The sequence below is a fragment of the Condylura cristata genome, unplaced genomic scaffold, assembly GCF_000260355.1.
Source record: "Condylura cristata isolate star-nosed mole 26May11 unplaced genomic scaffold, ConCri1.0 scaffold00010, whole genome shotgun sequence".
In the NCBI taxonomy this organism is placed as follows: Eukaryota; Metazoa; Chordata; class Mammalia; order Eulipotyphla; family Talpidae; genus Condylura; species Condylura cristata.
In genome coordinates, this window is record NW_004567111.1 from 43,954,734 (window position 1) to 43,969,988 (window position 15,255).

A 15,255-nucleotide genomic window follows, 5' to 3' on the forward strand; every position below is an offset into this window, starting at 1 on the left:
GGTGTTTACTGTTGAGCCCTGGACTGTTGCTCTGTTAACTGAGTATAATCCTGTCTGGTTTGGTTATGTGATTTCCTGAGTAACTGGCTGTTCATTGAATCACATAGAAAAATAATGCTGCTAGGTCTGAGGTGAACAAAATCTTTAATTATTAGCATATCCCTGGAAGAAAAACATTTTCATTCTGAGAATCTGTTACTGGCCCTTGGAAATAAACCCCGGACTGGTTCTTTCCCTGTTTGAAATCATTTGTGCCAATGAAATGAAACCAAGTTCACCCCAGAGAGGAGAAACTTTACTCACTGGTAAAGGAATGGAAAAGGGTGAGCTCTTGTCTTTTAAGCACTAAAAGACATTTTCTTCTTAAGCACAGGGCTGCTGGGCCCTGTCTGGGGGAAGAGTTGCTCACCAGGGCCTGGGGAGAGTGTCCATTGGTCATGCACAGATGACTTTTCCCACTCGGCACTTCTGTACAATTCTTTTTGTAACTGTAACTGCCGCCCTGTTGCTATCTTGAAGGTCCTGCACTCACTGGCATCCTTCCTTGTTTCCCCTGAGCAAGCATGATAGAGTCGGAGAGTTGGTGGGCCTCCTCCTTGCCCCAGGACACTTTTCAAGAAAAGAAAATTCATATATATTTTCATATGTTACATTACATACACACACACACACACACACAGTTATGGAATTGACCCTTTTCTTTCCATGGGTTACTCGAGGTATGGTGATGACATCAGGAAATTTTCTTATCACTCTCCATTACACATGTTCACATCCTAAGCATTTGCTATGAATTGTTATTTTGTCACCAACCTGGTAGTCATAAGTTCCTTTTCCTTGCTCATTTTTGCCCTGCTCCTGTTTATCTTTTCTTGTTGACAGAACTGGGGTACAGGCCAGAGGTGTGGGGTTGGTGAGAAGATTCACCAGAAACAGAGTGGGGAGCAGAACAAGCAGATTGACAAAGTACAGTGCTGAGGGGATTCTCCTGGGCTGGGGATCGAACTCACACTAAAGCAGTGGAGGCCAGCTTGTAGCGCGGCGTCCTAACCCATTGAGCTGCCAGGGAGGGCCCTGATGTAGTCTCTTGAATCTCTGTTCTTAGTACACTCACATCCATATTAAGCTCCTGCTTCTCCCTGATTGAGAGAGATGCCTTTGAGGCAGTACACTACCATTTCCTCAGATTTGTGAGCTTCTTGTTAAACCTGATTTCCTTCCACCAACTTGTCTCTTGAGTTTTGGCTTAGCAGTTATGAACCAGAGACATTCTTTGGGGGTAGAAGGAAGAAAATGGGATAAAACAAGTGAGAAGAGCACAAGGGACTATAGTGATGGTGCATGGGTGAACTTGTGGTGGGAACTCCTTGAGGACCAGACATGAGTGGATAAAGCATACAATGTATGCAAATGAAGAATGATATAAAAATTTTTTAAAATAAAGAAAAACAATAGGGGAAAAAAAAGAAATCATGAACAGTCAGACCCCAATTCCAGAAGCACTGCTACTTAGTTTTATTATTTCGGTCTATTTAGTTTTCAAATATCCATCCTGTGATATGTCCTTTTCCTCACCCATCTTCCTAAGTCATTATCTACCTAACTAGATTACACCTAAATCTGGATATAGATATTATGGTTAAAGTGAACATCAACAATAGATTTGGATATATAAAAAATGGGAGGTATCTGCTGCATACAGAGATATATGGAAAGTGAGGAAAGAATAGATTCTATCAGCTGTACTGCATGAAATTTTTAGGAACTTTAGGTCATCACTGGCACCAGCCACTGAAATAATGTCACTTTCCAATACCTCAACCTTTATTCAAGTTCCTTCTTGGGTCTCCAGTTTTAGGTCCTCTAGGAGCTCAGCATGTTCTTAAAATAAAAACCTAGAGAAGTCATCCTTTATGCGCCTAGCTAAAAGACAGTTTTGTGATTTGATACAGGATTAGTTGTTTAGTCCTGTGCTTGGAAATATGTAGCTAATTGGGCTTATCGACTTGATTTAGAAATTATAGTCACGTCATCCCCAATGAATATATAATGCTTTCATACATTTTCACAACTTAGTGTGTAATCTCAATTATTTGTTAGTTCTCTGTGCCTTGAATATCTTTCTGAGATGTAATAGCATCATTTGGATTAAGATATAGCTAGTTGCCTGTACATGTGCTTAGTTTATGCATATGCATACATAATTACTTACATAACCTCAGCAACTACTTGTATTATTGTAATTTTAATTAGCTTTTTTACTTTAGTTTACCCAAATGGGGCACATGTATGTCACATAATGAATTTTCATTAGTTAGTAACCTGATATTCACTTAAGATCCTTGAGTGCCTTCGAATTTTAATGGTTTTTTAAATAAAACTTCTAAAATGCAGCTATATGTAGCAAAATAGCCTATAAAAGGGGAGGGGATCATGTGATCCTTTTATGGTGAGTAGGATTATTGGGGACAATAAGCTTATGTACCACAAAAATATCTGACATGTCTTTTAAGTCTTTATCCTGAGTTGAGCTGGCTGCATGTGAGTGACAGTATGCTTCATTTCCTGCTCCCTTCAGTGCTACTTGAGTATGTCTTAATGTGAGAATGGTCAACACAACTATTTCATCTCTCAATCCATTATTCAGCTTGAACAGCTTTCTTTGAAATTCAGATTGTACCCAAGGAAAAGAGAAGACCCCACACACAGGTAGACAGGAGTGCTGCTCCAACATCACTTTTTTTTTTTTTTTTTAAAGATTTATTTATTTATTCATACAGAACTGAGGGACAGGCCAGAGTTGCGGAGGGTGAGAGGCTTCACCAGAGACAGAGTGGGGAGCAGAAGAGGCAGATCATGGAAGTACACTGCTGAGGGGAGCAGCGGGCGGGTCAGGAGAGGTCTGCCGCGCCATGTGGTCACCTCTGGGGCAGGCGGGAATCGAACTCATGCGGAAGCGGCTTTAGATTCTCAGTGCTGTGCTTTAACCCGCTGCGCCACCAGGGGAGCCTCCAACATCACTTTTAATATAACTTGTGCTTGAGTTTATTTCATACTCCCTTTAAAAGATAGTTTTCCTGAGTACCAAGTCTTCAGTTGCCAGTTACTATTCTATCTGAGCTTGGAGTACTCTGGCCCTTATTCTGGCCTCTGTCCTTGTAAAGAAAAGGCTACTAGCATTCTGATTTTCCTTTGTAGGTGATCTGCCCTTTCTCTTTGTCTTCCTTTCAGATCTTCACTGTATATTTGGTGTTAGATAATAAAACTTTATATTTTATCATTTATCTCTTAGATGTTGCCTTGTCTTCACTTTTACAATTCTTTCCTTTTAGGACTCTAATTAAATTGCTATATGTTGAAAATTTTCATGCTTTCTTCCAAATTTCTTAACATGAATTGTTTTCATTCCCTGCTTATCTGTACTACCATCAAGATAATTTCTCCACCTCTAGTTTACAATTTTTTTCTCTATTATGTCTCAATGAGTATCTTACCCAACCATTTGAGTTTTTAATTCCTCAAATTGCTAAATTCCCTAAATTTCATTTCCAAAAAAAAAAAAAAACAAGTTCATTTTAAAAAATTCTCTTTACTTCTTTAGAGTGGTTTCTTATTTCTTACTCATTTTTGTAATTCTATGCATTTCTCTTTCTTTAAATACATTATATTCCTTAACTGTTACCTTCAAAACTTGAAGTGCTTTGGGTTTTCTAAATCTGTGGCTTTTCTCTTTGCTGACACTCACCCAGGTGATATTTGACAATGAGCCAATATTTAGTTGATATTAATATGGGTAAAAAGTAAGGATCTAAATTAAGACTTTTTTTATGGTGTCTGTGTTGGACATGGGTGCCGTCAGAGGGTGCTCCTTTGATAGGCTCTACTTAACCCTTTGAGGGACATGAGGCCGAGTCCAAAGACTTTGACAATTTACCCAAGGAATGGCCTAGTGTTACAATGTTGATACTCACATTTGTTTGCAGGGTCCCCCTGCAATTTACATATTTTCTTCCTGTTCTTCACTACTGTTTCAGGGTTTTTTTCCTGTTTTATTCTCTATTTTCCCTTTAGAATTAGTTCTTCTCATCTCAAAGACTTCAGAAATGCAATAGAAATTGTTTGATGCAAGAACAGTCATTTTCTAGCAAAAAGGCCTGCCAATAGTGGATGCTCAATGATATTTTTTACTCTGTGTTTATAGCTATGCTCCTAATAGCTGTGCTTGCCAAGAGTTGAAATTCCCAGATAAATGGAGCATGGCTTAAATTATTTTATAACATAGCACATCCCAGCTTGCACACTTGATGTGGACATTCTTGCTCAAAATGGACTCAAGTGGCTTGCTTAACTGACTGACACACTATGTTAATGAGATCATGTTATTCAGTTGGGTTTCTTCTGCCTACATGGTATAAATAAATCTGCTCCCACTGCTATAAAGGTCAAAATATCAACCTTAGTGAAGGATGATTTAATGATAAAATTTATGTAGAAAACTAACATGATTTAAAAATATATTTAGCTAGTATGACTGAATCAATAAGGTTTTACTATAATTTCATTTATGATATGAAGACTATTTGTATGAAATTGCTATTGTTGGTCTGCTAGCATGAACTTGAGATTCTTATATTTACCATTCTATAATTAACACAATGTATTCATTATATATAATTAAGTCCTTTTCCATTAAAACAGAAAAATGCTACTACACAGTTATTTGATGACGTCTAGATAGTTTATAGAAGTGAAAAGTGTTTATAAGCTTATACTGGCATTAGGTTGAGTGGATATTTAGTCAATAGCTTGATTGAAAACAATGTGACAAAACAGTGAATTGCAACCTATATGAAAAGCAATCACAATTCTGAAAATGTATTAAGATCAGGGATTTCTGACCATATTTAACTAAATTAAACTCTAAAATACTTTACATGTGAGCCTTCCCTGGTGGCTCAGTGGGTTAAAGCTAAAAGCGACTTCAGCATGAGTTAGATCCCCGGGCGGAGGTGACCCACATAGCACGGCAGACCGCTCTTGACCTGCCTGCTGCACTGTACTTCTCGGTCGCCTGATCAGCTCCCCACTCTGTCTCTGGTTAATCCTCTCTCCGCCCCTGCACCTCTGGCCTATACCCTAGCTCTGTAAAAATAAACAAATAAATAAATAACTTTACATGTAATCGTGGCTTCTAAAGCCTGACTGTAAAGCCTAAAAAGCAATTATGACCCTAAGCGCACATCCGCACGCACTGGCATACGCACGTGCGGAAGTAGGCAATTAGTACTTTCAGTAAATAATCTCCCTTGAACTAGCTCAAACTATATTGACTAATGCTACATGTAAATATTATATTTACATGAGCTTTTAAGTATGAGAGCTACCCACAAGAGACTGGAAGAAAGAAATGAGTTGATTCAGGCAAGAATTAATAAAATAAAATTGTATAAATTTAATTTCAGGCATGAATCAATTTGTGTAAGTCTCCCTCTCAGCGCTTCATGAAACACTTTGGAGCTTCCTTACCCACTGTGCCTCTCAGGAAAGAGTAAATGCATTCTTATTTCAACACAGTCATAATATTTTAGGCATAATTCAAATATTTCAATTTCTGTTCAAAGGGCTGGATGTTAATGCTGGATAAATCTAAGCTAAAACTTATTAAATTAAGTACTTATCAATACTTGTACTTTCTGCCTTGAAAAAACAATAGTGAGTCAAAGGTGTTATTAACTATTCTTCATAATTATGCACTTACAAATTTTTGGTGTGCACATTCCAAAGATTAACTTTGAAAAGTTTAATTAATACAAAGGGACATTTCAACATTTCAGCAACTTCAATCTATTTTTAAGGCTTAATCTTCACAAAGAATCTTCACAATCTTCATAAACTGGTTTGTGAGTTCTTGACATTTCTTCTTTTCCCCCCAAATTGCATTTTTATAGTACATATATTTAAACCTCACACAGATTTATGATGGGCAATTTAATTGCACTTAAAAATTCATGCTTAAAATTTCAGTACCAGAAACTAACATCCATCACCTTAGCAGCAAGACACATTATGTAAGAAAAACTGACCACCCTGATTTTTTTTAACTGAAGTAAGGCAATTACCTATTTAAAAAAAAAAAAAAACCCTCGAGGTCAGTGAAGGAAAAAAGGTGCTTTAAGCGTAAAAAAGAAAAAATGTTGACATGTATCTTCTGATCTTTTACTTTATTCTCTTTGTTGCCATCTCCTATAGTTTCAAAAATCATATGAGAAGATATCTAAATGTATCTGGAAAGAGTCTTGGGGAAAAGAGAACTAACTACATTACATGATAAATAAAATATTTTCTTTTTCTAATTCTATTTGAGTCCTTGTTCTATCAAAAGCTGGAAAAAGCAATGAAAGAATGAAAACATCATTTTTTATGATTTGTGATGACAACAGTCTTCCCAGGATAGTTTTCAAATAATGTTAAGACATGACTAATAACCACATATTAAAGAATCCATACCATTCAGTTAGAAAATCCTCTGTTCAAATCAGGGCTACAAGTTGTTTTGGATCTCTACATAGATCTGTTTCAGTTAGTAAAATATATATTCTGACATTGAACTTCTACTGTCTTTTTGGAGAAATATTTATGATTACATTAGGATCAACTTCACTCAAATGTCCTTTTCTGTACTCTAACTTGCACTAACCATGCTGTTTTAAAGTCTGATTTGAGGTTGTAAGGACAAAATCACAATTAATGTTTCATAATATATATACAATACAGATTGAGAAAAAAAAGAATAAAGTAACTACAAAAGGAATGTGATTGTAGAGGAAGTAAATGAAGCTTGAAACATTGTATAAATGTTTTACAGTAACTATCAGACACCAGGCCATATATTTGAGTTATTACCATTTTTCTGTAAGTCATTTGAACATTTTTGAGTGCATTTGAATAGAAGTAGGTGTTCATGTATTTGCCATTAAGCAGCTTTTGCTCACTTGCTTGTTGCCTGAACAAAATGCTTGTAAGGAGTTTCATCTTCCATTCTATATAAATCTATAACCCTTCATATTTGAGATCTTCTAAACATGTTTGGATTTAAATAAGAACAAATTGTACTACCTGCTTTGAGGGAGGAAATTTTGATTTAAAAAGTCTCTTATCTAAAAATAGCAATATCTCATTATAGCTCTCTGTACATACTATAAGAAGTTAATGACCAATAATACAATGGCAGATTTTAAGTAAAAAGAGACAAAAAAGAAAGAACAGAAAGAGATAGGTTGCATGTGACTAAAGACCCTCTCTCTTCATGCCAGTAAAGTCCTAGCTGTGAGCATGCTCAGACACACGGGAGGCTCCGAAGTTGCTCTATCAGAACTTCTTCTTTGGTATAAGGAGGATACGTCTAATAACTCAATTGCTGTAAACCTATTGTTTTTTTTTCTGGTATTAAACATCTCTTCAGCCTCAGATTGATTGCAATGTTCCTTCTACTTTACCTCGTCGTTCTGATAGATGTCAAAGGTAAGGCTGCTGTTTTCTGCCTTAAATGAGCGTTATTCAAAAAGCAAATGACATTTCGAATTAGTTCTATCATGTTTATAATAGACTCATCACAGTGTTTGATTCATTGCGCCCACTTTTCATTTTCACTGTAATTATTATTAATTGTTCAGGGTCCCATCCTAGCAATTTCTATATTCAGCAAATATTTGGAAACTTGCCTTTTATATGTGAGTAAAATTACAGATATTTTTTAAAAGACAATGTTAAATACCAGTTATAGTGGAGAGAATATTTTTAGTGTTTGTTTTTAAAAGTGTAACAAATTAATAAATTAAGAATTTGTTTTACTAAGTTGCTAAAACACCAACTAGTTGTTGGTGTTTCATTGTTAAAATAGCTAAACTGGGAAGTGTAAAGCCACAGACAAATCTAAAAATTGGTATCAATACCTATGAACAGAGTCATCTAAAATAAAATTATTAAAAATGTACAGAATTGTACCTATTTAGATCATTTTTTGTCTTTAATTTTGAATTTTTTCAGTCAAGCTGTTAATTTTCAACCTAGTGGCATTTTCATTGTAAAGCTGAGAAAAAATTAATTTCATTTGGTTTTAAAGAAAGAAATAGACTTTCTTTCATATGCAAGACTTGATGGATTTATTATTACAATTATTATTCAAAGACAAATTCATTGTGTTTGTTAAAGGCTTTTTGATAAACCCCTGATATAAAAGTTAGAGGTCAAAATATTGTTTTTCTGTAAAGTTCTGTAAAATTTTTATGAAATGAATTCAACTGAAGTTTTTAATCCTGATATAGAATGCATTACTGATGAATACTTATTTCAAAATCTCTAAGAAGAATTTAAATTTTAGTTTGATTTGAAATACCAAAACTTGTTCTCTATTTAAAAATATTATTATAATATACGCATGATTTTTATGTTTTATTTAAACATTAAGGCTTTAGTATCATCTTTAACAATATGTGAACTTATTTTGCATGAAGTTCAGTTGTGGAAAACAGTCTGTTTCTTTGATTTTCAGAAGTTCATGTTCTATGCATATTTGTAATATTCAATCTTATATAATTTTAAGAATTGACTTTTAAAAGGAGGCTCTTGGAGTCAACATACTTCGTGGAGCTCATCTGCCCCTTAGATAATTCTTTAACATAATAATATTACTATAGTTACACAATTTTACAGTAGGACTACTTTTACTTGTAGTAATGACTCTAATTTACTTAGAAAAAATATTTATGAGATGACAGTAACTACTAATGTAATATTTTAGGACTTATCATAGTATAGTGGCTTTCTTTAATGTAAAAAATAAGGGAAAAAATTTTAAACACATGAATTTAGATTGCTTTTTATTTCTAAGTAAATGTCATATTTCAGATCCAGTGCTACCAAGATCATAAATATTTATTGATTACTTGTAATTCCCTGAAAAGTTTTAATTTCCTGTTTTGCATTACTTTCAATTCGTATTTAAATTGTTACAATGAAAATGTAACCCTTACAAGTAAAATGAAAATGTAACATGTTACAAGTAAAACATGTTAACCAATTCTTTGAGCCTTCAACATTATTTTATTTGGAGAAAAAAAATTTAGACAAAGAAGAAAGTTTATACTATACAAAGAAATGTCACTTAAAGTTGTGTAAAAGATGATTAATTTAAGTAAATATTTGGTCTAAACAAAAAGGAAAAGTTAGAAATTATGTATCTGTCATTTCTCTTCTGGCCTGGTCATTCTTGGTGCTCAATGAATGAATGATTTAACTATGCTTCAGACATCAGTTGATAAGTAAAGACAACATATCACTTTCTACATGTGTTTTATCACCAGTGCATTCATTTAGTATTCCTGTTAAATACCCTCAGCCACTTCCCCTCTCCAAAAAAAAAATTTTTTAAAGGACTAATTATGGACAATAATCCAATACAAAAATGTGGGTTTCTGTGGGAAATTTAAAATATGAATTACAGAGAACGCCACGTGGTTAGCTATCAAACATTACTTAACTAGCTAATCTTAGAAAACTGCAGTCCTCTAAAACAGGGTCTGAGCAGCATTGTGAAGTGAGCAATATTTGACTGCCCCCTAATGGACAAGTTCAAAGCTCAACTTGGATTGTCCCTTTCAAGTAGTGATTTGTTCACCTGGGTCACCGTTACTTGAAAAAGATTTTCCAGCTAAATTTTAATTTCACACAATTACATCCATGCTACTGGGAACTGTGAAAATCAATTATACTTCAGGTCAGTCATACTGAGAAGCTAAAGCAATATCACTAATGAAAAAGCACTTTTGAGGGCTGAGTGGAGCCCATTGTGCAGGAAGAAAATTAACAGAAACTTGGAAGTTAAAGCCATTCCAGATGTGTCATCTCTAAACACACTAGCTAAATAGGTCCAACAACAAATGTTTACTCATTTGCTCATCTTTTTGTGAATATGTATAGCCAGATGTAATTAATGAGTTTTAAGAACTCTCACTTGAAATGACAAAATTGACTATCACATGAATTTAATAGAAAAAAATGAGATGCTGCTTCAAATAAGTTGATATTGAAAAGTGGCACATTTTTAATCCTAGAAAATCATGGCTTGAATAAAATTCAATAACCTAGGCATAGTCTTTGTGTACATACTTATATAATGGTAAAATATAGATGTTTTAGGAGAGTATGCATGTTTCATAATTCAAATAACTTGGTTTATTTGTGTGGTCATTATATAATTTAACATTCTTTGGGGGGAAATCAATGTCCATGTTTTACAAAGGAAATAATTTTGTACCTAGTGGTATAATTACCAGGAATGAAAGGCAGACCTCTTTTCTATGCTTTATCCACATGAATTCATTTTTCACCCCTATACTTCCAGTTGTTGAGTGTATATAGAAAAAAAAAGTTTGCAATAAATTCAACATATTTAAATACGTCATTAAAGTGTCCACAGTCAAAATGAAGTGATTGGTTGAATGCTTATTTGATAAAAAGATTTTATGATGGAATAGACTTTTAGGAGGGGTGTTTAGAAAGGAATTGCCATTGAAGAATTGACTATTGTAAGAAAAAGCTTTTAATTAATGTTCAATATGACTGATAAAATCCTAGACCTCTAATCCTGTCCCAATCCTGCTTTCTACTGTTCTGCCTCTTGCCTCCTCCATTCCTGTTCAACTTTTCTTGCCAGCAAATTTATCCCTCATCTCCTTTCCTTTACACACATCTATCTTGTGGCTCTGCTTCATTTCAGCCTCTCCTGTGGTCTCTATTTTCCTGGTTTCCTTACCTCTGAAACTTTCCACTCTTGTTTTCTTGTACTGGCTTCTCAATTCCCTAGAGCACTCATCTTCTCTAGCTCAGTGTTTGTCCCTCCTACATCCCATTCTCTCTGATTCATGTCTTCTCCACCCCAACTATTAGTATCTGCCTTTTCACTTCCACCTTGGAATTTATCTGGCCCTCAATTTCCCCTTCCTTAAGTATTTCTTGCCTTTAATCACCTCTTCTCTTTGCCAGACTAACTCTCAGGGTCTTCTTGCATGTTTGTGTCTCCCCTTTGGGGTCCTTACTTCCTTCTGTCATTTGATTCTAGCCCCATTATCACCTGACCTGGTCAACAATCACCATTTCTCTCTGCCAGACACAAGCCCAAACAGAACAAAAGAAAGCACTGTTGTATCTGGCTATAAATTTAGCACTGACTTGCTTTTCACGGTGATTTATCTACAATTCATTTTTTTTTAAGATTTATTTATGTGTACAGGAACTGGGGTACAGGCCAGAGGTGCAAGGGATGAGAGGATTCACCAGAGAAAGAGTGGGGAGCACAACAGGCAAATTGACTGAAATACACTGCTGAGGGGAGCAACAGGCAGGCATGTCAGAAGAGGTGTGTTGTGCTATGTGGGTCAGCTCCCTGGTCAGGAATCGAACTTGTTCTGCAGTAGCTGTGAATAGCTTCATAGTTCTGTGCTGGAACCCATTGTGCTACCAGAGAGAGAACAATCTGAAATTCGAAAAACTAGAAGTTTAAGCTCTTTTGTACACAAAATCTTATCCAAACTTACAGAAAGCTTTTTAGATTCTTTATGTACTTACGACCAAATTTATACATTGTGCTTAAATAAATACTAATGTGTTAGATTATGGGATTTTAGCACGGAAAGTTATTCCATTAAAAGCATGTGCATCATATGAACTCCCTAAATTAAATTATACAATCTGAAACACCTCTCCTCAAAGTGTTCCTACTTTGAGGGTAGGGTGTTGTGGATCTGTACTAGCCAGCACCTGTCCATATCATGTGCTATATGTGTCCTGTGCCCAAGAAGGATCTGTCATAATAGAACATGTGTTGGATGAGGGAGAAATAGCTTTTAATTCCAGTTTATTTTTTATTCTATTTAAACATTTCAATAGCTATTTTTCATTCCGATAATTTTAACTATATGTAAGTATATCTATTCTAGTTTTACCAGCTTCCATTTCTATTTCATGGTAATATTCCTTGTATTATTTCTTTGAAAATTTTTAACTACATAGATTTAAAGGTGAGTTTTAACATGTAGTTAGGTTCCCTGGGTGTGAATTCTTCTCTTTTGTGGAGTCCTGGACATTTTCCTGAAAGTGGAGGGACTTACCTCCTTGTGAGCAGTCTTCTGATTGCGTCAGCCTGTGGGCCTGGTCTCCTCTTGTTATGTCAGCACACCAGGCAGTATACTTGTGAGTCATCCAGCTCCACATCTCATGCCGGATTTGTAGCAGTACTTTCTGTTTTTGCTGCTGACCATGGCAAGGGGCCATTTTCCAATCACATCTATCACATGCCTCTCCTTAATATTTATGATGTTTTATTATAATTACAGGTATTTTCCTTTATTCCATAGCTTACCATACTCCACCATCTCTTCTCTTTCACAATAGATAGCTTCAGGCAAAAATACCAACATTAAAAGAAACTGAAACACTGATATAAGAGTATTGAGAAAAGGCAGCATAAAGCTTTTAAATGCACCTAACTCACACTGGCTCCATAACCAAATGTGTACGCCTATGTTTGGCTATCACCAAAATGCCTGTGTGCTCCCCACTTGCACACATAGGAAGTTAGGTATGTGTAGACCAATTATGGAAACAATGCTGTTATCTCTGGAAATGTTAAGTTTTAATAACAACTTTGAGACATATAATGTGTGCTAAAAACTGAGAACCTTTGTAGCCTGTGGAAGAGTCAAAATTAACAAATTCTTTCATTAGGTGGAGTATGGTACACTATGGAGAAAAGGAAAATACCTGTAATTAAAATAAAATGTCATAAATATGCAGGAGAGGCATGTGATAGATGATTTGGGAAAAGAGTTCATATCCTGTAGTGGCCATGGAAAAGATCAATAAAGTTGTCACAGAGATGACTTTTTAAATGAATAGCAAGGAATGATGAAGTAGAAAAAAGAAAAATTGTACTCCAGATGTAGGAAGCAGCACCAAGCATAAAAGTCAGAGCTGCCAGGAATGTTTTTCTGACCTCATACACAATAATTATAAAATGTGAGAGAACTGACATCTGACTATGCCAGTTTTTGTCTGATTTTGTTTATTTCCATTCCATATAGGATAACTTTGATGAATACAGCATGATTTTTAGACATTTTATTTGTCTAAGACATGTATCTTCTTTCCTTTCTGGAGTGTTGGGGAGAATGTTTCTGGAAGTTATTCTTGTCTAAGTTTCCTGGTACATGTGTGCCCATAGTTATGCAGGCACATACCTAGAAGTAAAACAGCTAATTCATAAGGTGTGCAAGTTCCATCGAAAATGAATAACAAACTCTTCCAAAGCAGTTATTTCAGTGAATACCCCACCAGTGTATGAGACTTTGTGTAAGCTTCCATTCTCACCAAAGGGTGTATGTGCGGCTGCTGTTTAAGTATAGTCATACTGTTAATCTGTAATGACATTTCACTGTAGTTTTAATTTGCATTTTCTTGGTTACTTATTAGATTTCATACTTTTTTAGATACTTTCAGTGATGTGGATATTCACTTCTGTTTATCCACATCTCTTCATTTTTTTAATTTATTATTTATATTATTCTATAATAATTTGTTGGATATATGTTTTTCCTAGTTTCAGATGTTTTTGCAAGTATCTACACTGCAGCTTGACTTTATATTTTGTTACTATAATTCTTACAATGTATTTTAACTTTCTTTATGACTAATGGGTTTGCTTATTTGTTGTCTTGGTATTCCACTTAAAATCTCTACCCCCAAAGTATGAAAATTTTCTTTGATTTTATCTTCCTGAAATGCAACTGTTTTACCTTTCAGTTTTAGATCTAAACTCCACCTAGAATGGACTTACTTCCTACATCTGCTCCACAGGACCACTTAGTCACAGATCAAATGTCCATATGTGTGTCCGTCTTTCTCTGAACTTTCTATTCTGTTCCATCCGTCTATTCTTTTTGTCTTTGCACCACTATATCTTGCTATACAGATAGCAGATTCTTTTGTTTTACTTATCTTCTTCAAGACTGATCTGACTCCTTAGGTTCTTTGTGTTATCATGTGCGTTTTAGAAACAAGTCATCCATTTCTGGGCACACACATATGCTTTGCTAGATTTTTACTGGAATTGCTTTGAACCTATAGCTCAATTTGGGGGGAGATTAACATCTTTAAAATGTTGTCTCCATTTGTTTGCATCTAATTCAATAATCTTTTATATTGCATAAATGTCATGTATTTTTGTTAGATTTACTTCTGAAATTATGACACTGTTGACACCATAGTGAAAAGCATATTTTATTAAGTGTTTCATCTTCTACTGGTTGTTGCTGATACTTAGGAATTAGAATGATTTTATGGAAACTTTACTAATCTCACTAAAGTGATACTTCATTATTTTAGATTTTTATGTTTACAATTACTTCATTTATTCATGAATAATGACAGTTTTATTTCTCCTCTTCCAATATTTCTACTACTGATGCACTTGTGCTGTCTTACTATTAGCCAATTTATCAGTACCCTGTTGAAAGATGTAATAGTAGTGGACTTCATTATCCTCTTCCCAATCTCAAAAGGAAAATCTTCCAACATTCAACATTAAGTACATATATGCTGTGAATTTTTATAGATATCCTTAATTAAATTGCCTTTTATTTTCAGCTTCCATGGTTATTTTTAACTTAGAATCTGATAGTGCCATCTTGGGAGCCCTTATCACAAACAAAGTTAAAGACAAGTGACAAACTTGGAGAAAATAGAACAGAGGGCTAATCTCCCTAAAGAATTCTGGTAACATTGCCAGGTTCCGCTTTCTCACACATAGTTCCAAATGCTGTGTTCCAAACAACTGCTGTGAGGAATGAAAGTTTCACCAGTCCTTGGACATAAATAAGTTAGTTTTTCATAAAGCTAGAAGTATTTCTAAGAATTGTCTTTTCTTCTGTGAATATGTCCTCTCTAATTTTAACAAGAAAATGTTCTTTCTAGTAAATCACTATTATAATTTATGTGGTAATTTGGGGTTTTTCAAATGTTTTGTTTGACAAACTATTAGTAACTAACTCATTGCAGGTCTTTCTCATTTCTTTAACTGATTTGATTGGTATGAGGAATCTGTTATCTAATATGTATCCATGACATTGAGGACCTTGTCAAAGAAAAGAAGTCAATGCACTAAAGAGATAAAGGCGAGGGAAGAGATGGGGTAGAAGAAAG

The 15,255-nt window shown here is 34.7% G+C and overlaps 1 protein-coding gene across 2 annotated transcripts in view; it reads left to right on the plus strand.

The window, feature by feature from the left end:
• The first annotated feature begins 7,357 nt into the window (after nucleotides 1-7,357).
• Nucleotides 7,358-15,255, plus strand: part of RXFP2 (relaxin/insulin-like family peptide receptor 2) — a 47,817-nt gene continuing 39,919 nt past the window's right edge. For both annotated transcript variants that reach the window (XM_004680188.2, XM_004680189.2), the window contains exon 1: nucleotides 7,358-7,521. In XM_004680188.2, coding sequence (XP_004680245.1) covers nucleotides 7,479-7,521 — 43 coding nt within the window. In that variant the 5' untranslated portion in view covers nucleotides 7,358-7,478. The remainder of the gene's footprint in view (nucleotides 7,522-15,255) is intronic.